Genomic DNA, 27,542 nt, shown 5'->3' with positions numbered 1-27,542 from the left:
TTTCCAGAAAAATCCAGTATGACACAGATCCTGCTACATGAAGTTTCACTCTGGTTTGGCAAATTCACAAGTAACAGTCTTATAATGAAACAGAACCATAATTTTAAGCATTGCAGTCTGCATTAGGATTCCACAAACTAATGCTAAAATATCGTGACTTCGACTTTTTCCTTCAAATAAACATGCCAACACCACCAGAAGCGTTCTACAGAGCTGTGTTTTGTTGTAACTGTATTGCACTTGTCAGCCTTTCTCTAATCGCTGTCCTCATAAATCTTGTCTTTCCCTTTAGTTTTTAACTGATGTTAGCAGCTCCACGTGGCTTTTTGGGTTGCAACATACTGTATGCTGTCCCCTCTAGGCCTCTATGACGTTTAAGTCCAACCTGTATCCAATCCTTATTTTCCTTAGGAGTTTGCCAGTCTCTGCCAGTGCTTCAATCTCTCTGATTGTTAGGCATTTTCCTCTGTGCTTTGCTTGGCCTCCAGAAGCTTTCTGAATACATTATAAGAATGCATTTGAATGTGTACTCTAGAAGGCCAAATTTTGTTTCCTCCCAGAAAGGGAGGGATGCTCAGCGTACCACAATCGGGGAAGGCACAAGGCAATGCCCCCCTCCCTGTCTGCGCTCTCTTAACCAGACATAAAGTACCCAAATGCTGGGCTGTGAATGAATGCATACAAAAGCTATACTATCCATCCCACCTTACACAGAAAAGACTTTTCTAGACCTTCAGCTATTCACATTCTCTCTTTGCTACAGTGTCAGACCCAAATGTACCCTGAAAATAAGTGGGGGGAATGCTGCGTGGCTGCGCCAGTGCGGCAATATCCTGCAGCACAGGGTGTAGCACTGCAGGACTGGGACTGCATCCCGCTTGGTTTCCTCTCAGTGCATCGTAACCACAACAGTGTTCCCTTTAAGCTACCAACAATACAGCGGTGTGGCAGTGGAAAGGAAAAATAGCATCTTGCATAGAAACTGAAACTGACCTGTAGTTTTTAAAACAGTGCTTTTCTGATGTGGTTTTACTGAGTCGTGTGTTTGTACAAACTTCTTTTCGACTACATGCTGGGCATTCTTTATATTGTCAAGCTTTATGCCAGCTCCTGAAAACTCCAAAAGAAATGTACCGTTCTGTTTTCCTGTGTTCACAGGGAGTGAAAGTTCGTGAAAGAAACAAGTATCATATGAAGTAAAAAGTACTCTGGACATGTTCGTATCACGTAATTGTTGATTTCAGAAATAACAGCACCACATGCTCAGAGCTGGGTGTGTTTCTTTTATTTTCCCCATTCAAACTGGAAAAATAAAACAAACACAAACCAGACTTTTCCAGGAAAAAATACCCTTCCAAATTTGTTTCTGCTCTATTGGAAAAAAAATACATTTTAAAAAATGTATTTATTGAGAAATCATGCCAAAACAGAGAACTGAAACATCCAATCCAAAACCTGATTGAAACAAAGTTATGGCTTTACTGGAAGGCTCTGTTGGATTAATTAAATTTTTAAAAAACACCTCATCAAAATTCAGATTTCTGTGAAATATTCTGCTTCCCATGAGTCATTGTTTTTTGATGGAAATATACTTTTTTCGTCTTACTAAACTTGCTTCTAATACTAGGGACATAAGTTGGAAAAAAGGAAATTCCAATTAGATATTAGGAAAAAAAAATGAAGGTGGTTAAATTCTGGAATGGTTTGCCCAGAGTTTTGGAACTTTTATTGTTAGAGATGTTCAAGACTTCATAGGATAAATCCTTGGGTAACTTGAGCAAGGGATGACCTGTGGACTCCCTTCTAACAGAAATTATTCTGTGATTCTGTGTTGATAAAAAGTTTGTATTTCAAAAATGAAAAGTATAAAACCAGTAATATCAGTCTACTCTATTTAAAAAAAAAACAACCCAAAACTATTTCCATATGTATCTGAAAACCCAAACAGTTGAGGATAAATATTTGAAAAGTTCACCGTAACTAATGGCTTTGACAGCTGTGGAAAGCATAATTCCACATTCATGGCAATAAAACCTTAATATCCCTCTGAAGATCATCTTATGTATTTGAACTATTCCTCAACAAAGTAAAGTTTCCTGTAAAATATTTATCTTTTCTTACTAGTTTGTCTTCTCAAAATGCAGCTGTGTTCTGTGGCTGGTGTAACAGACAAAATGACAACTTTTTTGAGACTATATTAGTTTTTTGTAGTACTAGAGGAGCTATTATTAAAAAAAAAATAGAATACATAGTTGCTATAAATGTGTGAACCATTTTCAATATACATGAAAGAAATTGTTAAGTCTGTATTTCAAAATTTCAATGAATCAGTTATAAAAACTAAAAGGTTATTACATGAGCAATTTTCTAATGCTTTTTTGTAACTTTATGCACACTGTTTTTGCATTTCATTAAATACAGCAGTTTAGTGTGCTTTAACTTTCAGATTAATGGAAAAAAAATTGTGTGAAGCATGACTGATAGTTTTTGAAAGTTACCCCAGTTTTCTCTGTCTTAGGGATTATGTGCCTCACAGCTAATCAGTTACTTGAAAATATAGCATACTTTTCACATACAAATGTTGAGAAAAATTTCCTCTTTCAGAAAAAAAAATGTACTTCTGTGCCCTATACCGATTTTACAAAGTCCATACTGAGTAGTTAGGAAGGATTTAACTTTTGAAATGTATTTTTAATATGTTGAAGCTGATGTAATATTAGAATAAATGCATGTCTAGTTTTATTTCAAAATGGTCAGCTCTTTAAAAAGACATTCCAAATGGAGCTACCTTAGATGCCACCTGCTTTTTCCCAGTGTATTCAGAACACCTGTGAAAGTGGTATGATAATTTGGAGGAAATTTACCTACTAGTGACAAGTAATCTCTGTGTGAAGTTCTGACAATCTTTCACCTTTTTGTTTGTTTTTAACATGTCAGAATTAAGAAATGAAAACTATTTCTTGTCATAGATTAATATGAAGATGTTGAATTAGTAAAAAGACTATCAGTATCACATACTTAACTCCTGTAACATTATATTAGTTACAGAGCTAGTCTAGATTGTTGGATACTTCATGAATGCCACTACTTCCAGAGTTGTGCGTGCAACCATTTTATGCCTTAGTGAGAAAAATATAATAATGCCTTCTTTTAGCCTTTACTTCAACTTTTTTATCTGGTAGTATTAAAATGGCTGGTTTAGAAGTAACATTTCTTTTTTAGATGTATTGCTATTGTTCGACGACCACTCTCCCAACCCATTATCTGCCCTTACACGCCAATGCTATTCATGGACAAAATAAGATTAAATACTTCGTTACTGTGCTCAAAATTCTCTGGAAGAAAATACAAGTGTTTCAGGTACATAAGAAATGACACCTCTCTCTTTACTTTAACTTATGGACAGAGGTTATCAAATAATTTCTTCTCCCTTATGTTAATTTTATTAAACGGAGGCTGTTAGTATCTTGGAGATGTGGTATTTAGTAGTAAGTATATGGATACTTAGAAAGATAAAAATGTTTTCCAAAGTCTCTCTTTAATTGTTTTCATGAACTAGCTTCTCAGTATGTTTTCTTCTGATAATTCAAACATTTATCATGAGTGTGAAAGTGATTTAATTTCTATTACCTGAGTCTGAAAAAATACTCAGGACCAAATTCAGTTTAGAGTCATAGCTATTCCTGATAAAGTGAATTCAGATCCTGGCTCTTCAATACCGTGATGGGAGAGGTCTGTTGGACACCACATTTCCCAGGGCATGTGGGAATCTTCTGATTTTCCTCAGCAGTGTCTACCAACATGAGTGTTCTAAAACCCAGACATAGTTAAAAGTTCTATTTAGTTCTCTTTGCTATAAAATAGCCTGTCAAAGGGCAGCATAAATTCTATCTACATACTGTTGGTGGTTTGCTGGTATTTTTTGGGTGGTGGTTGTTGAGTTTTGTTGGCTTTTTTAAAGTGCTGGTTGTGGTTTAACACAAAATGAATTTTGTGTTTCCTTGAACCAACTTGAGTGAGTTTTCTGTGAAACTTTTTTGATAAAATTAATAAACTTAAGAAATTAAGGGGATGACAATCTACTTAAATGCTTCAAGCTACTAGCCTGCTCTACCCTCCTTGGAAGTCAGAGGGGAGGCCAAAAGAGCTAAAGCAGCATTGATTTCCTTGCACCCTAAGGATCAATGCTTATGCTTTAGAGTGCAAATAGACATGTCAAATATTAGGATACAGAGGTAGGAGAGTGTATTTGCATATGCTAGTAGACATTGTTATTTATCTATGTTCTCCAAACAAACCCCCAACTACATGTAAATCTGGAAAAAGCCTGTAAGGACCATGGAGCTATACAGTGATTTTCAGCTAATGAATGACCAATTTTCAAATTGACGATTTCTGTGAATGGTTGCAATAATTATAATGGGAAGTTTTAAGGAAAAAAAAAAAAAGTTTTTTTTTTACTCATCAATTCAATCACCTAGCATAAACAATGTTGAATTGAAAACATTTGGAAAATACAGCACCTGATAATGGTTTCTTTTTGACAGATTCACTAACTATCCTCCAAATAAACACCTCCATACATTGGTTAGAAAAATGATTATTTGTGCAGACACTGCTACAAGTAGTTTATGTCTATCAAAGAACCCAGGAGCAGCCTTGCATGAGCTACCCAAATGACTCTGTCGTTGTTTTAGTACTGTTTCTGAGTTGCCAATGCAAGAAGGCAGTGATTCATTCTGCCTTTTCATCCAGTACTTGGTACTTTTTTTAAGCTATTGACAGCGAGACCTAGTGTGGAGTTTTGCCATCTGAAGAAAAGCAGAAATGATCAATGTGTTTTTATTGGCCAGGAAGGGTAAAATGCTGCTCACTGCACACTTTTTATTTTTTAATACAGGAGATCTTTATTCGTTTGGGAGAAACAGCTGGATATTTTTAAAAAGCTGTTTAAACACTACATAAAAATGAGTCAATTGAATATTAGCAGTTTTACTGAAAGGCAGGCTTTTCATACAGGAAATAGGAAACCAAAACCTATAATGATTACGTAAAATTAGAGTGTAACAGAAAGATACCTTACAAATGCATTGTTTATTTATTCCACCCCCCCATCCCCCCAGCTTTACTTGCTTTGAAAGATTTTAAGATTTCTTAAATGTGCTGTACAAAGGTTAAAGCAAGGCACTTCCTTGGCCCTACAGCCAAGGAAGCAGGTATTTTCTCTTCTATGAATAATATATAATGCCTGAAAAACATCTCATCAGCTGTGGAATGAGTATGGATCTGGTAAGAACTGCAGTATAAATCTATTTCCTGCACTTTAGATATTCTTGTATATTTGCATGTAAGTGATTGTGAGGCAATGCAGAGTTTTGCAAGCTCAAGGCAATGCCAAAACTCTAATTAGATTCAGTACTTAACTTTTGTATAAATGAATTAAGGTGGGACCATGAAACTATTCAACCAGAAATGGTGAGGTAAGAGAGCAATTGATCGGTGTCTGAAGTTAAATAGTACTGTGTATGGTAATGAAAAGCTTATGGACACTTTGTTGCATATGGGTAAGGTAGTGACTGGGTTATTAAAAAACTATGTTGTTTCTGTTTTGAATGTTACATTCTGAGTTCTGACAGCAGGTCTATCTTATGCTTACACCTTGTGTAGACATCTGTGAACTAACTTTAAAACTAGCTCAGACATAGCTACATAGTTCAGTAGTATGAACCATAATTACCTGCCACTTCTACTAAAATCATCTGCCAAATTTTAGTTGTATACTTTTAGAAACCTTTTAGGAATCATTCTACGTCCATCAGGAACAGGGTTTGTTCATTTGCAGCTGGTGCATTTCTTGTGCTCAAAGCCCTATAATGCTTAGTTAAGTTCCAAGCATCCTGTGGCAAGAAGTGGTAAATTGCAATAGGATTAATTCTCAGATCTTTTTTGAGCTGCACTGCACTCAAGGATTTACAGTGCAGATGGCAGAAATGTTTGGCCCCAGCTTTTAGTGAAGGTACAACATCAGCAAAAGCAGTAAAACAACTTGAGAAGTAAATACTGCACTAGCACTGAGTTCTAGGCTACTGACATTGCACTGTGCTGAATGAGTGACTTTAAACTTACATTAGGTGTGTCTTCACCAGCTGCACGCAAAACAGATACCATAGTGTAGACTTCTACCCGTTGCTGCCTTGTTTTCTCTGAAACAATACTGTTGAAAAGTGGCGGTGCTGTGGATAAGCATGCTGCAATTGGCAAGGACAAGAGACAAGGTTAAGAAACATAAGAGGGCTTGAGTAAACTACAGATGTGTTAGCATTAGGGCTTATTATTATTGTTGCAGTAAACACAGTTCTTGCAATATATACTTTTGTATAACAGTATGATTCTTGCACAGTGCTATGAGTTGCAAGGTTTATGAATTGTTATGGAACAATTTTGTCAAACATCTCGCAGCTCTTCTACCTAGCAATATTTCATAAATGATTATTTGGAAATAAGCTTCCAAGTGAAGAGAAGTGTTATGATTTAATACAACACAATGAGATTTTGGTGATCTATATTGATTTAAGAAAAAAAAAAGTTTAAAGACAATCAGCAGTAAATCTTTATGAGCAGTGGTATTCAACATATTGTTAACTCTATCACTTTGATCCAATTTTGTAGTGAGATAATTGGAAGGGAAGCTCTTGTGCCTGCTCCAGGTGTTGCTGGCTCAGAAATGTATTTCTTCTTCTGTCCCAGGTTCTCCTGTCTAGCTCCTGTTTCCTCTGTACTTTTCTCAGCTGGGATTATATGCAGCCAGGGGTAAAAGTGAAGAGATGTTTACAATGTGCAGAAAAATGTCAGGGATACATAGAAAATGACAGATTTTCCTGTACTTTAAACAGTTACAGAATATTTGACTATGGAGGAAGTTTGACTTGACTTTTCAGGCTTGATCAGGCTGTAAGATATTTTTGGGTTTTGTCTTTTTTTTTGTTTTGCTTAATTGCTATATAAACTGTCTTGAGGAGTCTTAAATCCATCAATTCGGTAGCTTTCCTATTGAAGAATACACTGAAATGAAAAGTAATCAGTTGTGCATAACTTCAGTGCAACTTTCTACAGCTCTGCATAAGATTTACCAAGATATAGAAATATTGTGAAATATAGCCTTGGTATGTTCCTTGCAGCAGAAAGTCTTTCTTTCCCCTAAAGCCAGTCTCGGCTACCTAAAATTTTATAGGTAATGTTGTTGAAATGAGATAATTCTGTAGCAGCAGAGAGATACAAATATCTCAGCATGTTTGAAAGTAACTTTGTAGCCTATAGGTTGCAACTAAAAATGCTTACCTATAAATAAGAGGGTAAACTGTGTGTTGTAACATCAAATAATTTTAACTTAGTTAAAAAAATAATCACATCACCTTTCACATCCTTTAGAAACTTTAGGGGTAAGAGTCTGTGATGAAGCACAGCACTCATAGCAAACAGGGAAGCAGTCTGGGAAGTGATAAGCTGTCTTTGGGTTATCTCAGCCCTGGGCTGGAGCATCTGCTAAACTGACCTTGAATACAAAATGAGGAGTGAGCAGAGAAACAGAAGACAAATGGCTTTTTCAGTAATAGCTGTTTTGGAGGCTGAGTGGTCTGTACACTCCGTACTGCTTTATGTTTCTGTCCTTACATGGCAAATGACTGCTTCAAGAAATAGTCTCATGGTTTCCCTCCTCACTACAGCCAGACTTTGCAGGTTGGAAATGAACTGGGGCCTTTCAGGGACTCCAGCTCTCTGCAAGCCTCTTGAAGTGGCTGGAAAGCAAGAGGATGAGAATCACACCAATGCATGGTATCAGCTGTTAAAAACTGTGGGTTTGGTTTATCCCTTGGCTGTTGAGGATAGGTAGCTGCCCAGCAAAGCAATTATCCTCATCAGTTTCCAGTGTCTTCACTACAGTTTAGAACAATCCATATGACAATTTTAACACTGCAAAAAAGCAAGTTGACATTGACATACCTGAACTCTGACATGCACTTGCACTTCCTACAAAAAGATCATAGAATTGAATCAATATCAAAGAATCAAAAAGCCACATTGAGGTAATTTTTGTTAGGATATAGCCCTAAATTTTAGGTCTATTTTTAAACAAACTTTAGGACATAACAGCTATTTGCTAGTGCTGGGTGACAAATGACAAGAACGGAGTGACCCAGTCTGCACATGAAACCTTTGTTTGTTATCTTGTTTTCCCTTTTGTGGTCTCTTCATATACCTTCATTTATCAGTAGTTAAGCTACTGAAAAAAACTAATGACGTCCATAAACCTTATTTATTTCCCATTTTTATAGCTTTTAAAGAAATAATGTGTTATTTCCTGGTTCACAGTTCTTCTAGAATATTCTTTTTGTAAATGTAAAATAATGTTGAATTTGGGTCTTGAGTGTTATTGCTTTGAGTGAGTTGAGCTGTTAGGAAAGACTGAAACATTTTTCTGTGTCCTGTGGACAAGCAGGATTCTAGGCACTTTGTGTTATGGTATCATATGCAGTTAGAAAATATTATTTTGATGAAATTGGACAGAGAACAAATCAGTGTGACATGGAAAATCAGTAATAAATTCCTCTCGTGTCTAAAAAGCTGGTCAGATTACCCTTGACTGTGTCTTGATGGTAACAAACCCATAGTTTTATACTGTGCTTTTATTAGGGTAGCCTTTTACAGTCATGTTACAAGGAGTCTGCCTGCATTTGCAAAATACATTTTGAGAATCAATATCTTGGTCTGTTTTGAAAGAATGCAAATGTCATGTCCTGCCTTTATATATTGTCTGTGAAATGTAATGAATGGTAACAAGAATAGCTGGCATTAGAAATAAATTGGAAGACTAAAATATATTTACTGAATATATAGACTATTTGGAGAGCAGCATATAAGAGTTGTGTGCTCATTAACCTATTTGCAAATGGCTTCAGTTAAATAAACTGTTCATTAGTATTCTTTGTGCAAAATCTTAGAAACAGTGGTTTAATAAGCAAGATGAGAACAAAATAGCACAAGTCTAGCTACTAATTTTACTAGCATTATATAACACAATAGAAATGTGACTGCACTATTAATGCAGGTTTGCCTTTGATGTGCTTGATGCATTTTTATTGTGAAAATCCCATGTATCTGAAGTTAACCAACTGGAAAATTGAGAATGGGGCCTAAAAAGATGGGAAAAGTGGCCTTCCAGCTGAGGTAACTTCCTTCTTCCTGTTTGTGTTGTATCCACCGTTGGAGATTTAAAGACCTTACTTAAAACGCAGTGTTCTCAAACAAGTGAACAGTGTAGACAAAGATGTGCTCTATTATGTAGACATAACCTACGTGCCTGTAGGTTACTTCTGAAGGCAATTATCTGTGGGGGAAAAAAACCCCAAGCCTTCATTATTTTCAGTAAGCTGTAATCTGTTTTTTTAGAAAGACAGGAATACTATATACTATCCTTTTGCTAATTTCCCAGTTCCTTGATAAATACCAGGGAAAATAATCCCTGACACTTTGTCATTTTGAACTGAAAACAATGATGACTAGCATATTAAATCTCCAGATTTGCTTTCTAGCCACCACTTAGCCTAAATGTGAGCTTTTTTCAGCTATATCTAGTAAGCACTCTGAAATATGTAAATGTACTGGGTCTGGCTGAGCCCCGCAGCAGCCCTCACACTGCTGCGCTTTGTACTGGTAGCTAGAAAGGTGGTGATAACGCACCAGTGCTTTGTCTACTGCTGAGCAGCACTCGCATAGCACCAAGGCTGTCTCTCCAACATTCCTCCCACCTGTCACCAGTAGACTGGGGGTGGGCAAGTTCTTGGGAGGGGACATAGCCAGGACAGCTGACCCAAATTGTTCAGTGGGGTATCCCATACCATGTAACGTCTGCTCAGATAGAAAATCTAAGAGAAAGGAGAAGGAAAGGGGGGCTTTTGTTATTTACAGCATTTGTCTTCCAGAGCTATTGCTATGCATACTGAAGCCCTGTTTCCCAGGAAGTGGCTGAATGTTGCCTGCTGATGGGAAGTAGAGGATAATATCTTTTATTTTCCTTTGCTTCCATGTGTGTGGCTTCTGCTATTGCTTCATTAAAATGCCTTTATCTTGACCCACACAGTTTTGTTCATCTGATTTTCTCCACTTCCCTGTTCTGCTGAAGAAGGGAGTGATGGAACAGCTTGGTGGGCACCTGGCATCCAGCCAAGGTCAACCCACCACAGTCTATATTAACCTCATCCTACCCTGCTGCCACAGGGCCATGAAGGCACATGCTTACGTGTTTCATTCATTCATCTTCTGTCATGATGCTTCTTTTAATCTACCTTTGGCCTTAAAGCTTCCACGAGACTTCACAAGATCTTTTCTTCTAGGGGCTAGAAAACAAAACAAACTTCCTTTAGACCTGTTAGCCAGGATACATCCAACACAGGTAGCACTTGTGAGTTAGTAGTTGGAGTTTAGCCTTTTTTCGAGGTTGAACAAAGAACCAAAGCTTTGTTGGCTCTGAAGAGCTTGTGCATATATTTATATATATATAAAATTACTTGGACAATGTAATTTTTACAGCTTTGACAGTATAAAAATAATTGAGAAATAATGATGCAAAGCAATAAAAGAAACATCAAGAAAGAATTGAAAGAACTGTATTAAAGATTGCAATGAAAGATGGATTTTCATATAAAATTTTCATGAGTGCTCTGTTCATTAACTTACCATTATCATTGTTTTGATGAAGTGGGGTTCTAAATTTTATTAATTGTACAACCATATAGTTTTCGTGGTTTAAAAATTATGAGTCAGTGCTGCTCTTTTTTTATTTCTAATAATAAGGATTCTGACTGCTGCGTGTAAGACTAGAAAAACACCTGCAGCAACCCCTAGTTATCTTGTCAGCTAGATAAATATTCTTGAATAAAAGTTGACTGGAGTACTTTGGATTAGATTCCCAAGACCAGCTGTTTTTTGTGATCTGATTCTTGTCTCATTGTGGTAAAATGGAGATATAAAACAGTTGCTCTCAATAGTTACAGCAGAGTGACAGTATCCACTCCATGCAAATGATCTCATTTAGTGTCAAAGCATCATTTTAAATAAGTGCTGATTTGTTTTTCACTTAAATATAGAACAGGTAGTATTTGGGGGATTTGAGCATTTCTTTCAATATGAGACAATCAGGATGGGGATTCAACAGAACAAAACTAATTGGTTTTACAGAAGGACTAGAAAGCAGCAGTCCCCATTCCTGGTATTCAGAAAATAAAGCGGAATGTCTTGCTCTCTAGAATACTGGCTTTTGACCAGATGCTCTTTTTGGTGGGTTTGTCACCAAACAGTAAGCATGCGTTCATGTTGCTGATAATGACTTTTCTATATATTGTAGAAAATATGGGTTTGTTGGAGCTACTCTGATGCCTGTTAATTTTACCACTGTTTGTTTTCATAGTTGGCTGTTTGTAAAGTTAAAATAATGTAATTCTATTTTTTCAAAGAAAGAATAAAAGTTCCATAATTTATTATATTGTTTTCACAGTACTGCTTTTAGAAAGAACTGGTGAACCCCTTCAGTTCAAGCTGACATCTTTGTGTAGGATACAAGATCTAAGGAGGACTGGAGGTTATAGCTCTCTGTTTCTGCAATTTCATCTTTTCAGTTGGATCTATCAGGAGAATTTGAAGTTTTCCAATTCTTTAGCCTTTATTAAAGCCTGTGTCATGAGAATGAGTTATCATAGATTTTAATTTGCCTAATATAGATTTCTTTTCCCATTACACATTCATTTGACAGCACCTGTAATAACAGCAGAAATTGGGACTTCATTAATTCATACTTATAAAACAAAAAGATGGAAAGGGAAAGTACAAATGCTAATCAATTTTTCAGATACACTAAAGATTTTTAACATAAGCTGGCAATGGCCCAGCAGTTATCTTTCTTGTGGTGAGATTAGTAAAGGGAATGAAACACAGTAGAATGATTTTCTTGACAAGGGAGTATTATTGTTTGGCAGCCAGCTTGAGCAATGCAGCGAGCTGAACTTGAAACTTTGCACAAATTTGGTGTTTTTCTGGAGCATAAGTGCATATGTTCAAGCTACTCTTGTCTAGATTGCATTGAAGTCATCAGACACTTTTAAGTTACCTTACAAACTTCTAAAGCTCGTAATGTCAGGTAATGTAATATGATAGCATATGAAAGAAGATCCAAAGTATCTGCATTGATACCACTTCCACGAAGATTTGTGTTTAAGGAGATACAAACCTATTTGAATCTAAATATTAGAGATATAATCATAAATTCTCATAACATTTTTTTAAAATGAAATTTCATTAAAATATTGCCTCTTAAGTGCAATGAAATTCAGAAGCTTGCTACGTAACATGCAGGAACAGCTACATTCCTATCACTAGGAACTGGAAATAAAGCAGGAGTAGGAGACTTGTCAGTAATTTATCAGACCCGCTGAAGAAGTATCCTGACACCAGTACCAGCACAGTGTATTGGATTCTGTTTATAGATTCCTTCATTTATTTATTTATTTATTTTTCCTTCTTAGGCTTTGGAAGACCACGTATGGGACTTACTGCACGAAGCAGACAAGGCTGCAGAGGAGAACAAAGAAAACAGTCAGGTTTATGATGCCATGGCAGACACCCTTGGGGATGCATGGGATGCCCTCATCATTATGTTAGAGAAGCGACAGGCACTTCTGGAACTTACTTCAGTGTTCTTTGAAAATGCTCTGGAGGTTAGTATTTAAATCAAATTACTCTTAATCTGAAACCTCCCACATCTTATAGGTACTCTGTCTACTGTAATTCTACCCTGCTATATATGTTCATTGCATTCCTAAAAGTTGAAGCAATTAAGAAAATAAAAATCTCTAGATACACCCTTCCTTTTCCACCTTCATGATAATTCAGCATGAAACTGAACATAAACCATGTAGACTTTAAGAAATATCTTGGTCATGATGTCTCCGATATTTGTAGTTGACAGAAAATGACAGTGAGCTGGACCAAAACCTGAAATACGTACTTCAGTGGCTATGGACATTCTGCAGAATATCTTTCATTTCTTATGATTATTTGGTTTTGAAACAACTAAATTTTCAAATGCCTTCACTAATGCTTTCTGAAGATTGGCCACTGAAGGTTTTACGCCAAAATATCCATTACAGCTATTGTAATTATGCAAACTAAACATTAGTCTAACTTGCCAGGCCTTCACCTGAGACTTCCATGTGCAGATGTGCACATAAGGACAATTGTGTGAGCCCAGAGACAGATTTCAGTGTGTCTTACCCTGTTTGCCCATTTCTCTGTATCTTTTACTCTAACTCACTGATACACAGGGAGCTAAAGCAGAGAGGGATTCCATGCACTGCAGGTATGTGCTCTCTCTGTGTAGCCTCATATTATTCAAATCTCCCCACATCCCTGGAGCTTTGAAGAGTTTATTAATTCTCCCTGAATTATTAATAATTTAGTTTCTACAACAGCCCAGTGGTACCTATAAGTTACAGAGGCAACCATTCTACTGCTAAGTGTCCTAAAACCTCCAAGATCAACAATCTACTAATTATTGTGTCCTGGCAATGTGTATTATACAAAGAAATTAGTAAGAGCTGGTATAAGTATCACTGTGATAAATTCTGTACTACCAAGAGTTGACCTAGTGCAGCCTAAATCCATAAGCGGTTAGCTGAACAGGATTATATCATATAAACAAAATGCAGCAGCTGAAGCACAACATAGATCGCGCCCATTACATATAGAAGGGAGGAAGAATTGCAATAACTATTTAAATAGGAGTTGCTCAAACTCCTTATAGAAAGGCTTTCCTTTAAATGACAGCTTATGATTATGGACATCTTTTTTGTACTGTGATAAAACACAAAACTTATCTCAGGAATAGTATTTAGTGAAAATCAAAACTGAAATCTCAAATATTGATACCTAATGGATTTCTTTTATAGCATGCAGGTCAAGTGGAGAAAAATTGGAACAACAGAAAAGAAAAAAAAAAGCAGAGTGCTTGCTTTTCTTCTTCCTTAATTTCACCATAGGTTTCAACATCCTTGCTTATACCAAAACACAAGTTTGAACTCTACTGGTTTCTTCAATCTTGGAATGAAGCAGTATAATTGATAAAGATTGGCTAAGATGCAGAATATGTCTAAAGTGTATCTAAGCTACTCATACTTGGAATTGTTCCTGCAAAGGTGGAAGCCAAATAAACAATCCCAATCTTAGTTTTAACACTTTCAGCAGATTACCAAATTCAGTCCAGATCTCCCTAAAACATAGCATGTTTCAATATTTAAAATACGGAACCCATGGAAAAATGAGCTGTAAAAGAGTAACCCAACTTCAGTCTTCATTACAGACATGCTGTTTCCCCGCTATAATTAATTACTGTGTTTTACTGCAATATTAGTTAGCTTAAATTTGCTACTCATTTCTGCCTTCACAAGATTGCTTTGAAGTTGCATCTCTGTCTTTGTTGCCCTTAAATGTTTGGGGTTTTTTACTTCAATACTTTAACATTAGAAAGAAGTTCTGGGAAGGAAGAAGTTAAAGGCTTCATTCATGTTAAATGATTTTACTGAAGGCATTGAAATTAACAGATTCTTTCCTAAGAATTTATTTTCAGTGGGTCTGAAGGCTATGTAGGAAAGCTGATACATAAAGTGACAAACTGTAATTACAGGGTATGTCAATTGAAATTTGGGTTCCTTCTGTCAATGAGAACCTCAAAAACCAGAAGATGCATAGAAGCCACAAAGCATCTGTATCTAGCAGTCACTAAAAATGCTTTTTTCCAAGAACTTACAAATTCTTATGAACTTTCGCTATAATAGAGGTTATGATGGAGCTCTGCAGAAGGAAATTGTACTGTGCTTCTTCCCATCCTTTGTTTTCTTAATGCAGTTTGCTGTTAAAATTGACCAAGTTGAAGATTTTGTGAAAAACACCCAGGAGTTTGACAATATTGACTCCCTGAGAAAACTCCTTCTGCAACAAGAGCATCACACAAAAGGTACAAACAGTATTATACTCCTGATGGTTTGTGATTTTGTGCTGAATCCTTGAAGGATGATTTTACTTTTCCTGTGTGTATTTTAAAAAGATAATATTAGAACAAGTGTTCCATTTGGAAAAATATAATGGTGAAATAACTCTTTATCAGGCCTCCTGAAAGACAAGAAACTCCTGTTTTTGAACTAGGCTTGTTGCAGTGAGCTCATGGAAACTAAAGTCACTTGTTAGCTCTTGGTGACTGGAGAAGTGGAGGTAATCCGCTTCTGCATTTTCCCTAGGTGCTCCATATGAAAGATGGAGGTTTAGGGTGCTTTGCCTTGAGTTACCAGTACACGTACTCAGCTGGGAATATGAATGTTTCAGCTGTTTGCTGCCTGTTGTTGGTTGCTTCACTAGCACCTCCTTGCAAATATTCCTTTCTTACACTTTTCTTTGTGCCTACCCTGCTTCTTATTCTGGCTTGGGTCCCCTTTTTCCTTCATTCAGTACCTAAAATTTTTCCCTTTTCATTTGAAAGACCTATAAATATTGATTGTTGTCTGTTCAGTAGATTTTGTACTATGTGGCTTTAAAGAGCTGTAACAGACACCTGACTAGTAGGTCATTAAAGTGGTACATATATGTATGTGTCTACACTGTTATACCTTTGTAGGTTTATATAAACGCTGTCCAAACAGAAACATCTTAGGATATGTACCTTCTAAAGTAAGTATTTATAATCTGTTCATGCAATGCATTAAAATACATTATGCTCAAAAATGCAAATATATAGGTAGTTTTAAAAATACTTATATGATAGGTAGTATTTGAAATACGTCTCTAGAATTACAGAACACATTGTTTTTTTCCCTATGAAATTCTGTTCTTACAGAGCTTTTGGAAAAGTCACTTGCACTTTTAAACAAAAGCCAAGAGCTAACTGAATTCATAGAAGAATTCAAATGTGAGGGGCCAAATGCAAATCCGGAGCTGATGCAGGGAGCCCACAGCAGCTGCTTGAAAATTGACAATCTTCTTGAAATGCTACAAGACAGGAGACGGCAACTGGACAGATTTCTTAAACATCAGCGCCAAGGACTGGAGCAGGTTCTGCAAATTTGTTTGTGGCACCAACAAGAGAACCAGGTAAGACACATAATATTAAAGGAAGTCACAGTAAAAAAATAATCTGGCAATTGTTTTACAGTAGAGACTATTAAAGAATAGGAGCTTAAATTTATATATTAGGCCAATATAACCCTGGTCCAATTCTGTTTGAGACTCTAGCTTTTGAATATTTCACTTTGTAGCTATAACATCTTCATAATTTATTTTAATGTAACTTCTCTGTCTTCAAAAACACCATTTCCATGGATCCCTCCCAGTTATCAAATGTGGTGCTTCAAACTAACTAGATTCCTTTAAAATTGAATTCCCAGCACAAATAAACCTCTAGCCACATGAGCTATGTGTAACTGGTAATAGCAATTGCATCTGCAGCAGGCTGTTTCTGGAAAAGTCAATTGAAGGGAAGGTGTGGCATAGTTAACCAGTTGGTGTGTATTGAAGATACATCATGACTTCTGACTTATGATACAAAGTCCTTGACTTTTGTTCTTTATGTCCTTTCAGAGCTTAGGTCTTTAAATATTTAAGTCTTATGCTTTCTTTTCCTCTTTCCAGTCCTACTGGTCTTTTTCCTTTTCATTCCTCATCTCCCAGTATTCAGATCAGAAAACTTTTACCTCTTTATGCTCCACATTATCAGAGAAACTTCTGCAATTCAGACTCTCTGCCTCTTTGGATATTAACTATGCTGAGAAGGAGGAACCTAAGCAAATTTAACTGCCAGAGTCTAACAAGACTAAAGCTGAATTATTTTCAGTGTTTTGTAAATAGGCAAAAATTTTGTATGGACCTATGACAGTACAGTCCTGATTGTGAAACCTCTTAAGTTTCATTCTTTGCCTCCAAAATAGTTTCCCCCTCTATCAGAGGAAAATGTTAGAAACTGTTAGTGGTAGTCTATCCTGCAGGCACTAACTTTGCCTGTGAGGTTGTTTAAGATGAGAAACACCGTATTCGACAAGCACAACTCTCTAATTTTGCTTAGAGACAACAAAATTGTTGAGGTTTCCAAGGAAGCCAACAGCCTTACTTTTGGAGCATTCAGTATCAGTGGCTGCCAGAAAAAGAGCAAGAATCACTTATTTAATGATTATATAGAAAAAACCAAACCCAGGTAAAACTAGTATGATCTTACACAAGTGTTGTAATCTCAGTATTTAGTTACAAAATAGTAGCTGATAAAAATAATGAAAACCAGGAGCTACGGTATAGGAGGCTGTGTTAGTTTTTGTGTAAACCATTAGAAACCACCTAGTACTTGTTTAGACATCATATTATTGCTGCTGTTATGTTTCGATTTTTTTTTTAGTATCACCACATAGCCATACCATAAAAGAAAGATCCTCAAAAAGAAATGTTGTTTCAATAGAATGTATTTTAATAAATATACAACAGCTACAACTGAACTTTCAGTGTCACCCTAACTCACTATATTGGAAATATGTCCTATTTAATCTAGAACAACGATCTTTTCTCTACATTAAAAAGTGTTAGATGCTACTACAATTACCTGATCATGGTAGCGTTATTCCATAGTATACAAACATAAAGGAACATTCAAAATGGAAATATTTTGTAAATACCTTGCTTTTGAAAAGTAGGGGATAAATATATGCACTCCTTTTTGGAGCCAAGCATACTTTAAAAAAAAATTAAAACCAAATAAAAATCACATTGCCTGAGATGATAAATGTCACGATTTCATAAAATTTACTGGGGAATTCTACTTATCCTCATCACATAAGGAATAAATATTTGGGAGTAACCAGCTAGAATTCACTTTCTGTTAAGGTGGGATTGAAAACACTGTGCAGGGAATTTTTGGGGTGTTTGTTTCCATCTCCTCTCAGGTAAGAGTACTTACTCACATTAGAGTAAGTACAGAAACTGTTTTCTACTGGCAAGTTTCCTGATGATCTGAAGAGAGTGACCAGTATTTAACTACCTGTTAGTTCATAACTGCATCCAGTTTGAGGCTGGTATATACACAGAGTGTGTATATTCAAAGACTTAAAATTCAAAGACTTAAAAATCATGTTTATCAGAATATACTTGTTTAGTATCTGCATTGGAGTCAAACCTGGTATAATATACAATTTGTACATTTATAGACAATTTGCATTCATCATGGACAAAAAATATATTCACATGTAAACATAGGAAAATTAACTTTTAGAGACTTCATGTAAAATTTTTCTCTGGCCTCTAACACATTATGCATATATTTCTGAGTGATGACAGAAATCAAACTCTAAGCCTCGCAGCACATCTGAAAAATAATATTCCAATCTCACATACATGAATTGAAGTCTTCCTGACATCTAATGGTGTTACACATGCAAGGACAGCATAATGAACTCCCACTGACATTTAATGGGAGTTCAGGGTATACAGAGAAAGTAAAGTACTGGAAATGAGCTCTGCTTGTGTGAAAATCTAAGAGTGGATTTTTGCTCTTTGTGTTGTCTGTTTTGCTAGTCATAATTATGTAATGCAGAAGGCTGCATGATCTGTGGGTTGCTTTTTAAAAAGAAAAGGCAAGCAGCTGTAAAGTTCACTAGCTATTACCAGGTTCTGAAGAGCTAAAAATGCAGCACCTTCCTTTGATCTCTAATTGGAATGTGATGATCTGATAGTCATGATTGCAACATGTAATGTTTCTTTGTTTGTATTTTCAATATGTGAAAGTATACTTATTTTATATTTAGAGAAGGTTATCTGACCTTCCCTTATGGAAATCTCAGCATCATATTTTCTGATACTCTCTTTCATTAATGAAAATCAGAGGTAGATTGGCCTATTTTGTGCGTAATTAGTTATCGTTGGAAGAAGATTTATGAAAGCAATTTTTCTTAATCGATCCAATCATGCATATACGAGACAATTAAAATTATTCATGCTGCTTGGTCACTTCAAGGGCAGAGATAAGAGCTGAGTAAAACTCAGGGGACAGGTGAGTACACCCACGTTTGCTGTCTGGACAGATATATGGGGAACAAAGTATCTTGTTATGTCACAGTTCCCTTTTTTATTTAATTTTTATTAAAAGTAATTTAATTGACATAAAAAATCAAGTAGTACAGCTCAGTGAACCAACAGATGTCATCGTATTCCACCCAAAAAAATGCAGGATGTTCTTCTTTGCTTGTAACCTTTATGCAGAAAATTGATAGATTTATGATCTTACTTGCCTAGAGGAATTTCTGTATGGTAGGTTATGGAAAGGTTCTGTTGTTTCTTTGCTTGAAAGCAAATTTCTATTATGAAAAATGGAGATTTCATTTTAACATCTGATAATGAGGATCTGCAGATCCAAATGTGTAAAAAATGTGCACATATATGAGGAGAAATCCATAGCAGCAGCTAATGTGTAGAGAATTGTCTAAACATGGACTACACCTACTGGTGGTGTGCTCTTTGTTGATTATTTTTTCCAATAGCTGTACTCAGCTAATGTTGTTACTGCTAGCAAGAATGAAAACATTGAGTTTATCTCAGTTTGGAGACAAATCTGAAGATTGTAATCTCATGCATAAAACTACCTGAATCACCAAAACGTTGTATAAGGTTCCCCTGTGAAGCTTTGACTTCATGTCTGGCTCCAGTACATTCTGCAAAGGGTTTTTTCATAAATATAAACCCCATGTTTTATGTTTATATACAATGAGTGCTAAGGCATTTAGACCTACATGGATTTAAATTATTCAAAACTCTGTGGGCAGATTAGTTTAAGATTGCCTCTCTGATAGCTACTCCTGGTGCAACGACGGTGCCAGTGAGCTTAGCAGTGATTTTGCCACTGTCTTAATTATGGTCAATGCTTCTCCTCTTGTGTATTTTCAGATGTCTGATCTCCTGTTTCTCCAGACAGATGACTTAGTTCCTTTTACTACTCTTGCATATATGGGCCAACCTCATAGGATTCCCACACTTTCATCCTATGTAAAAAAAGCCCCACACCTTGAAACCAAATGAGTTTCTGATATCCTGTCAATCTCATTCCATTGTTGGTCAGTCATAATCTTTCCTAAAACTATATGTATTCTTGTTAAAGTACGCATGCACCTTCATGAATTACTTGGTATTAGTATTTCACATTTGGAAATGTTTCCTTCAAAATTGAAATGATTACTCTCATTAGCTAATATTCTAAATAACTTCTGCATTTGGGAACATTGTGTAAACAAAGCCATTTCTTTAAAAAAGGAGGGGGGGAAAAAAAAAAAAAGCACACAGTGCTTTCATCTACATAGGCAAGGAACTTCACAAATGAAAAAGACTATTCCAGTACATTGGAAAGTGCAATGCTTTTGTTGACTGGTATACATAACATTTAGTGGTGTTTGGTGTTTTTATTGTGTTTTGTTTTGGTGGGTTTCTTTTGTTGGTGTGGTTTTGTGGTTTTTGTTTTGGTTTGGTTTTTGTTTGCTTTGTTTTGTTTTGTTTTTAAATTTCCAGGGTCTTTTTACAGTCCTTCACAAACATGGTGTAACAAGTCAGTAGCAGCCACTCTGGGACAATGCAATACTGATATTTGGTTGTTTTTCCATAAAAAAATATTTTTATAATTTCTCTTCTTTATAAGGCTGTAGTTGATCATAGAGAAATCACTAAAGCCCAGACTTTTAACTGAAGTGCTGTATATTTCTTTAACTATGTGTCTGTGGTCCCATTTTGCCCTAACTTGCTATTTATGGAATTAGACAGGGATGCTTCACTAGCAGTATTGTGAAGATGAATGCACTGAGGATTAGGGAAGGGCTTAGGCAGTATTCTCATGAGGAGACTGAAATGTCCCCAAGGTGAACCAATGTGGATCTGTGTTGTCATGCTGCCGCCTTCAGATCCTGATGATAAAAATATTGAGATTTAAGATAGTAAAGCATCAGCCACTCAAATACAGTAATTATTGTAATGAAAAAAACCAAAACCAAACACCTGTCTGGTATTTAATGAGGTAATCTTATTGCGGATGCAGTAGAGAAATTACTTGCGGGCACCTCATCCTGCAGCTCAGTGTGTCAAACTCGGTAGCTTGGGCTGCTCAAGTGCAAACGGCCTGAGGTAAGCTCAGCCTTAATTTCTGGCATCTAAGTATGTGTGTTTTAATACATGCAGGAAGAAAGGGTGTGAAAAATCAGTTTTTCCTAGTGGGAATAATTTCTAGAAAGAAAAGCTTATTACTTCTTAATTTCTCTGCTGTATTTGCTCCTTCTCTCTCTAGTCTCACGTTACTGTCAGCTTGTTCCAGAGGTTTGGTGGAGCCCAGGGCAACGTATTTGTATACGAACTTTGAACTGGTGCTGCCACAACTGCCCTACCGCTGAAAATTCCCGCGGGCGGGCTCCCGGCTCTTGCAGGCGCGGGCGGGCTCCAGGCACTGGACACAGCCAGTTCCATCCGGCTTCACAACAGCCGCGCCATAGGGCACAGCTGAGCCCCTCAGCAGAGCTGGTGTGGTGCCTCTGGTAAAACGCATTGAGGAAAAGGTAAAACACTGCGCAGACATGGGGAGGGGGAAGAATAGGAAACAATTCTGTGGTCAGTGAAGAAGGTGGGGGAGGGAGCTGCTTTAGGTGCTGGAACAGGTATTCTCCGGCAGCCCATGGAAGTTTTGGAAGAGAGCGCACCACAGCAGGCCTTTCCCTGCAGCCTGTGGAAAGGGCTGCGTCAGTGCGGGTATTTACACAGCAGCTCATGGAGGAGTCCACACTGGAGCAGTTGGGATAGCTCCCGAAGGAAGTGTGGCCAGAGAGAACCCATGCTGGAGCAGGGCATCCTGACAGAAACTACACCCCTGGGAGAGCCTGTGCTGGACTCGGGGAAAGGTGTGAGGAAGGAGTGACTAAGGGAAACTGTTAGTCGGTGAGGGAGAGTAGGGAGAGGAGGTGGGAATGAAGGAGTGAAATTGAGCCTGAAGAAAAGGGCTAGGTAAAAGGAAGGTGGCTTAGTTTTTGACTTTATTTCTCCCCAAATGTATAATTGGCAATAAATTAATTTCATTTTCCCCAATTTAAGCCTGTTTCACCTGGGATGGTAACCGCTAAAGCAATCTCCTGGTCTTTGTCAACGCACAAGCTTTTTCATTTTTCCGTACCCTGTTCTGTGAAGAAGGAAGAGCGAAGAGGGTGGCTGGCAGCTGGCCAAGGCCAGCCCATCACAACAAGGCAAGCTAAGCTGTTGGCTTGCTGCCTCCTCCCACCTCCCATTTGTTGAAAAACATGCTTCTCCTGAATTGTCAGTCGGAAATGTGGGAAGGCAGTGGAAAACCATAAGCATAAAAACCACCTGGAGCATAATTAGTGCAAAATGAGCAGTTTAACAACCTGAGAAAAATATTGAAGAGCCTTGATTTCTGATATGGATTATTCATTGCAAGCAGAGCAGTTAATTGCTGTAAATGAATGATATAATCGTAATTTTTGAATAACAGGAGTGATTTTTAGATTTCAACCAAGCAAGGAAAACCACTGTCTCTTTGATACAGGTATATTAACCTTTCCCTTTCCCTATCGCTCCACCACAATCACTGGAAGTAAGATTCTGTGGGTTTCTTTCTTAAAAAGCAGTTAAATATTCCCAGCTCTTGATTAAAAACTAAGTTAGCACAAATCACTCAGAGGTAGTAACTGTGGTGGAAGCTTACTTACTAAAGTCACTGTAGTAGAAGGAAACATTGCCAAGTGGTAAAGGGGTGAATACTATAACAGGGTTGAAGAATAACTACTTCTTCTGCCTAGCATTACAGAAATACTGGTTTGTTTGGCTAAGCAGATACATGATACAGAGAACGGTCCTAAATTACACAGAAATTTTTCTTTCTGTTTTAGCACAGTTTTTATTGTCCATTTCATTAAATTGCATTTTGGTGGACCTATAATAAATGTTCTGTGAAGATATGCTTCCAGGAAAAATGTTTCAGTGAGTACCTACACATCTGGAGGATATGCTCAAGAAATAACAGCTTGGTAGTAAAATAATTTGTTTACTTCCTGAGTTCAATAGAACTCTTGAAATAATATGCCCAATTTTTTATTTGTAACTGAAAATGTTTCCGACATATTTTAAAGGCTCTTTTATTTTTTGAATTGCTTAAATGCATTGAAAATAGCTTCTCCGTGAGCAGATAAAACAAAAAATTCCGTAGTGTGCTATTAAAATCTGTACTATGTAGAGTATGAAGTAGTTCTTAGTATGCCATATATGATTTATGTACAGTAGTGATCTTCCAGACTGAAATGATTGGAGGAAGTCTCCTTCATACTAATAACTCATTCTGACTACTATTTTAAAATGCAAAGTTTCACTCAGGAATTCCTGCCATGTGCTGTTTACAAAGTGAGAGGTACCTACTGTGAATCAAGCAGAAATAAATGCAACTTGTTTTCTGCAATTTAGAAGATATACTTGTATATGGCATATGTTTGCTGTACATACTTGCTAAAGTCTACTAATATGTAATAAAGCTTATTCCACATAGTGTTATTTCAGTAGCTTAACTGGGTTTTTCAAGCCAGGGATGGAGAGGTTCCATTAGGTCATAATGTTCATTTAGTTTTTTTTGGGTTGGTTTTTTTTTGGGGGTATTCTAGCAAAAGTACTCATACTGATAGTCTTACTGTACTCAAAGGGATTTTTTTTTATTCTAGGGAAAATGTGCAATATCTTTGTGTTATGGGTTATAAGATGTGTTTATTCTGTGTGTGACTGTTGTGAAATATAACTTGGTTGTTTGGGTTTTTTTACTGTGTTAATTTATGATTTGGTCATACTTGATGAATACATTTGTGTCTATTTTGTTATATATATTCCAGAACGTGTTTGTTTTGACTACAGTCCTTTCCTTCTGCATTTATTAGCATTCAAATAATACAAATGCAAACATTTGAATAAAAGAATGATCATTAGGCATGAAAAATGAAAATGAAAATTATGGCTTCTTTGTAGAAAACTGTTTACAGTACAGCTGTCTTGCACATGTTTAAAGAATGGACAGTCGATTCAAATTTTTCACTGACTGATTTATTTTTATTATTTATTTAGGTAATATCTTGGTATAAGAAGAACATCAGAGATTATTTTCACAAGCAAAACTTAGGCTCATCTCTATTGGAAAATGAAGAGTTACTTCAAGAGCTTGAAGAAATGGAAATAAAATTGAAAGTAAGAAATAAGAATTGATTGGTGAAGCTGTTTTTAAAAATGAGTAGCAATATGTGAAATAGGGCATTTTATAAGCACATATAGGAGTAGATACCTGGTATGTTCACATAGGTTATATATTTCTGTCTGTATAAATGAGATTTTTTTCATTTTACTACTTTTAATGCAGGCCTCCATGTTTCTCTGGTTTTCTCATTTAAAACTTTAAAAACTATTGATAAGGTAAAAGAAGAGTAAACCTTGATGTTGTTCTGCTGGTTTTTCAATTTAGTGATCAGAATAATCCTTGATGTTGTTTTGTTGGTTTTTCAATTTAGTGTTCAAGTTCCAGACTGGTAGTTTACATATTAAACCATGCTGCAAAAAATAGAGAAGCAATTTTATTAGAATATTACCAAATTTTAATGTTTCTAAAGGATGAAAAGCCAGCCACTTCTACCATAATTTATTGTCACTGACCTGTGTACATGATTGGAGGAGGTATCTGCCCATTTATTTCTTGAGAATAAAAGTAATTGAAAATATATTTTCATTGTGAATATCAGTTTCCACAGAATATGCTGTTATCCTCCCTCATAAAACCAAATGGGATTAAAGAAAATCTTGATATAAAAAAATAATATTTATATGGTATAAATTACATATATTTAGAACCTTTTTTTAGATATCTCAGTTGTGGTATCATCAGGTAAGTGCTGTTGCCTGGTCAGGATTATTGCTCTCTGTATCATTTTCAAGCAATTGCATTTGGATAACCCAGATGAAAAAGCAGGCCTTTTTCATCCAAAAAACATTCCAACAAAACAAATGCATTTTTAAAGACTATTGTGTGATAGCGACTAATATGCGTGTGATTGTTCAGTTATAGTTCTTTTTAAGCTCTGTAGTTGAATGTCACCTTTGCCTGTTTGCATAATTTACAGCTTACTGCTTCAGGGTTGTCATGTAAGCAGAATACAGTAATATTTCTGATGCTGCTGCAAGCAGTATGTCAGAAAACATACTTTCTTCACCTCGGGATCATGGAATCACAGAATCATTTAGGTTGGGAAAGACCTTCAAGATCATCAAGTCTGACTGTTAAGCCAGGACTGCCAAGTCCATCACTAAACCATGTTGCTAAGTACCACATCTATGTGTTTTTTAAACACCTCCAGGGATGGTGATTCCACCACCTCCTTGGGCAGCCTGTTCCAGTGCTTGACCACCCTTTCAGTGAAGAAATTCTTCCTAACATCCAATCTAAACCTCCTCTGGTGCAACTTGAGGCTGTTTCCTCTTGTCTTGTTGCTTGTCACCTGGGAGAAGAGACCGACCCTGACCTGCCTACAGCCACCTTGCTGGAAGTTGTAGAAAGTGATGAGGTGTCGCCCTGCCCTCCCTGAGCCTCCTTTTCTCCAGACTAAACTTCAGTTCCCCCAGCCACTCCTCATAAGACTTGTGATCTAGATCTTTCACCAGCTTTGTTGCCTTTCTTTGGGTACACTCCAGCACCTCAATGTCTGTTTTGAAGTGAGGGACCCAAAACTGAACACGTCATTTGAGGTGCAGCCTCACCAGATGATGACTAGGAAAAATTAAATTCTGCTGCAAAGCCTGAACAGACCTTTGGCGCAGGAAAAGCAGAACAGTGCAAGAGTAAGATGGGGAGTGTTTCCAGAGAAATAAGGACCCACAAAAGTATTGGAGATGTCCTAAAGTATTGCTGAATTTTAGAACTAGCCAAATGATCATAATCTTCTCCACATTCCACGCTGAAAGGCTATTCTTGTAATTTGCTGTCTGAATTGGAAATGATGCTGCAAGTGCAGAAAGGAGAACAGTATGCATTTTCATTTTGTATAATAAACTTTTTCATGGTTGAGCATCCATAAACTAATTTACAGCGATAATACTTATTACAGTTTCATCTAGCAATTCTTCTCCCATACGTTACGTAAAAGGTCATTCATATCATCTTACTGAATTGCTTTTTTCTTCTTAAAGTCATTTAAAAGTTATTAGCATTAAAATTTTTGCTTACGTATCCATGTAAATTATGATTTAGGGCATCTTACCTTTAGCCTTCTGCGGTTCTTACTAGCAGCATGGTTTTTTTTCAGGCTTGTGCTGGAGATTTTTGAAGGCAGAAAATGTTCAAGATTTACTTAAAGCCACAATAATTTTACTTCATCAGTTTTAATACTCTTGAAAAATACTTGATTGATTAAGGAACCTCGAAAGAGCTCATTTCCCTGGGCCAAATGGCATAGTGAAAGCAAGACTACTGAGAGGAGAAGTAAGGATAGTTACATGAGCTAAGGAGTCACATTGAGTATAGGCATGCACAATACAATGTGTCTTTAATAGGTAAGAGGAATTCACATGCATTTCTTGACAAAATGAATAGTCGAGGTATTAGCAGGCTTTGTGTTCCCTTCAGGACTGACTGACAGATTGTGTGCATTTAACATGTAGAAGGCTGAAGGACAGAAAAAACTGACAAAGATTTTTTTCCACTGAATTTGTGTGTGCTGTTGATGGAAAGTGTAGGCTTTTTATGTGTAGAAACTTTTCCTTACAAATAGATAGCTGACATTAAAATTGTTGCTAGCTATTTTATAGAAAATTGAACCAAGTAATGATCAAAATGGGATAGCGAATGAGTCTAACTACATTTAATACCCTTAAAGAGAATGCAAGGTTGTAACATTAATGGAATATTTTAAACTGTAAATTATTATAATGAATTGTTTTTTTGAGCTTGTGTGAAAAGTTAAGAGAAGAAAATTTCCTCAGTATGAATGAGGCAGAGTTTAACTTGTGCTTTAAGTTCATGTGAAAGCTGCTGTTGGGCACCCTGTACCAAACAGATGTATGAGTGTTGTTACAGTGAAATTCTCTTACAGGAAATCATTTCAAAGTTGAGCTATTTTCTTAGAATTTAGCCTTGACTCCTATAATTATAATTTACACATTATGATGCACTAAAACAATTCAGAACTTTTTTGGTTTTCTGTATCTGCTTCTAAGCTAACTATAGACAATTTCCTTTCCTGTTACATTTAAATATGCATCTTTCATTCTTGCATAAAATATTATTTTTAATTATTATACAAATAGCTTGTGACAACAAAATGAGGATGCACGTATTCAGCTGCACTCTTTTGCCTCTTTTCGGTTAATTATTATCAGTCCAAGTTAAAAGCTCCCAGCTGCAGTGTTGTTTT

General features: G+C 36.4%; 1 protein-coding gene across 2 annotated transcripts in view; it reads left to right on the top strand.

Annotated features, from left to right (window-relative positions):
• Positions 1 to 27,542, top strand: part of CCDC141 (coiled-coil domain containing 141) — a 97,657-nt gene that overhangs the window by 9,888 nt on the left and 60,227 nt on the right. For both annotated transcript variants that reach the window (XM_040604226.1, XM_040604227.1), the window contains exons 3-6: positions 12,576 to 12,767; positions 14,953 to 15,061; positions 15,935 to 16,188; positions 24,214 to 24,333. In XM_040604226.1, the coding sequence (XP_040460160.1) occupies positions 12,576 to 12,767; positions 14,953 to 15,061; positions 15,935 to 16,188; positions 24,214 to 24,333 (675 nt within the window). The remainder of the gene's footprint in view (positions 1 to 12,575; positions 12,768 to 14,952; positions 15,062 to 15,934; positions 16,189 to 24,213; positions 24,334 to 27,542) is intronic.

This window comes from Falco naumanni, chromosome 8 (genome assembly GCF_017639655.2).
Source record: "Falco naumanni isolate bFalNau1 chromosome 8, bFalNau1.pat, whole genome shotgun sequence".
NCBI classification, from domain to species: domain Eukaryota; kingdom Metazoa; phylum Chordata; class Aves; order Falconiformes; family Falconidae; genus Falco; species Falco naumanni.
Note: the sequence above shows the minus strand (reverse complement) of the source record. Positions and strands in the feature narration are given on the sequence as shown.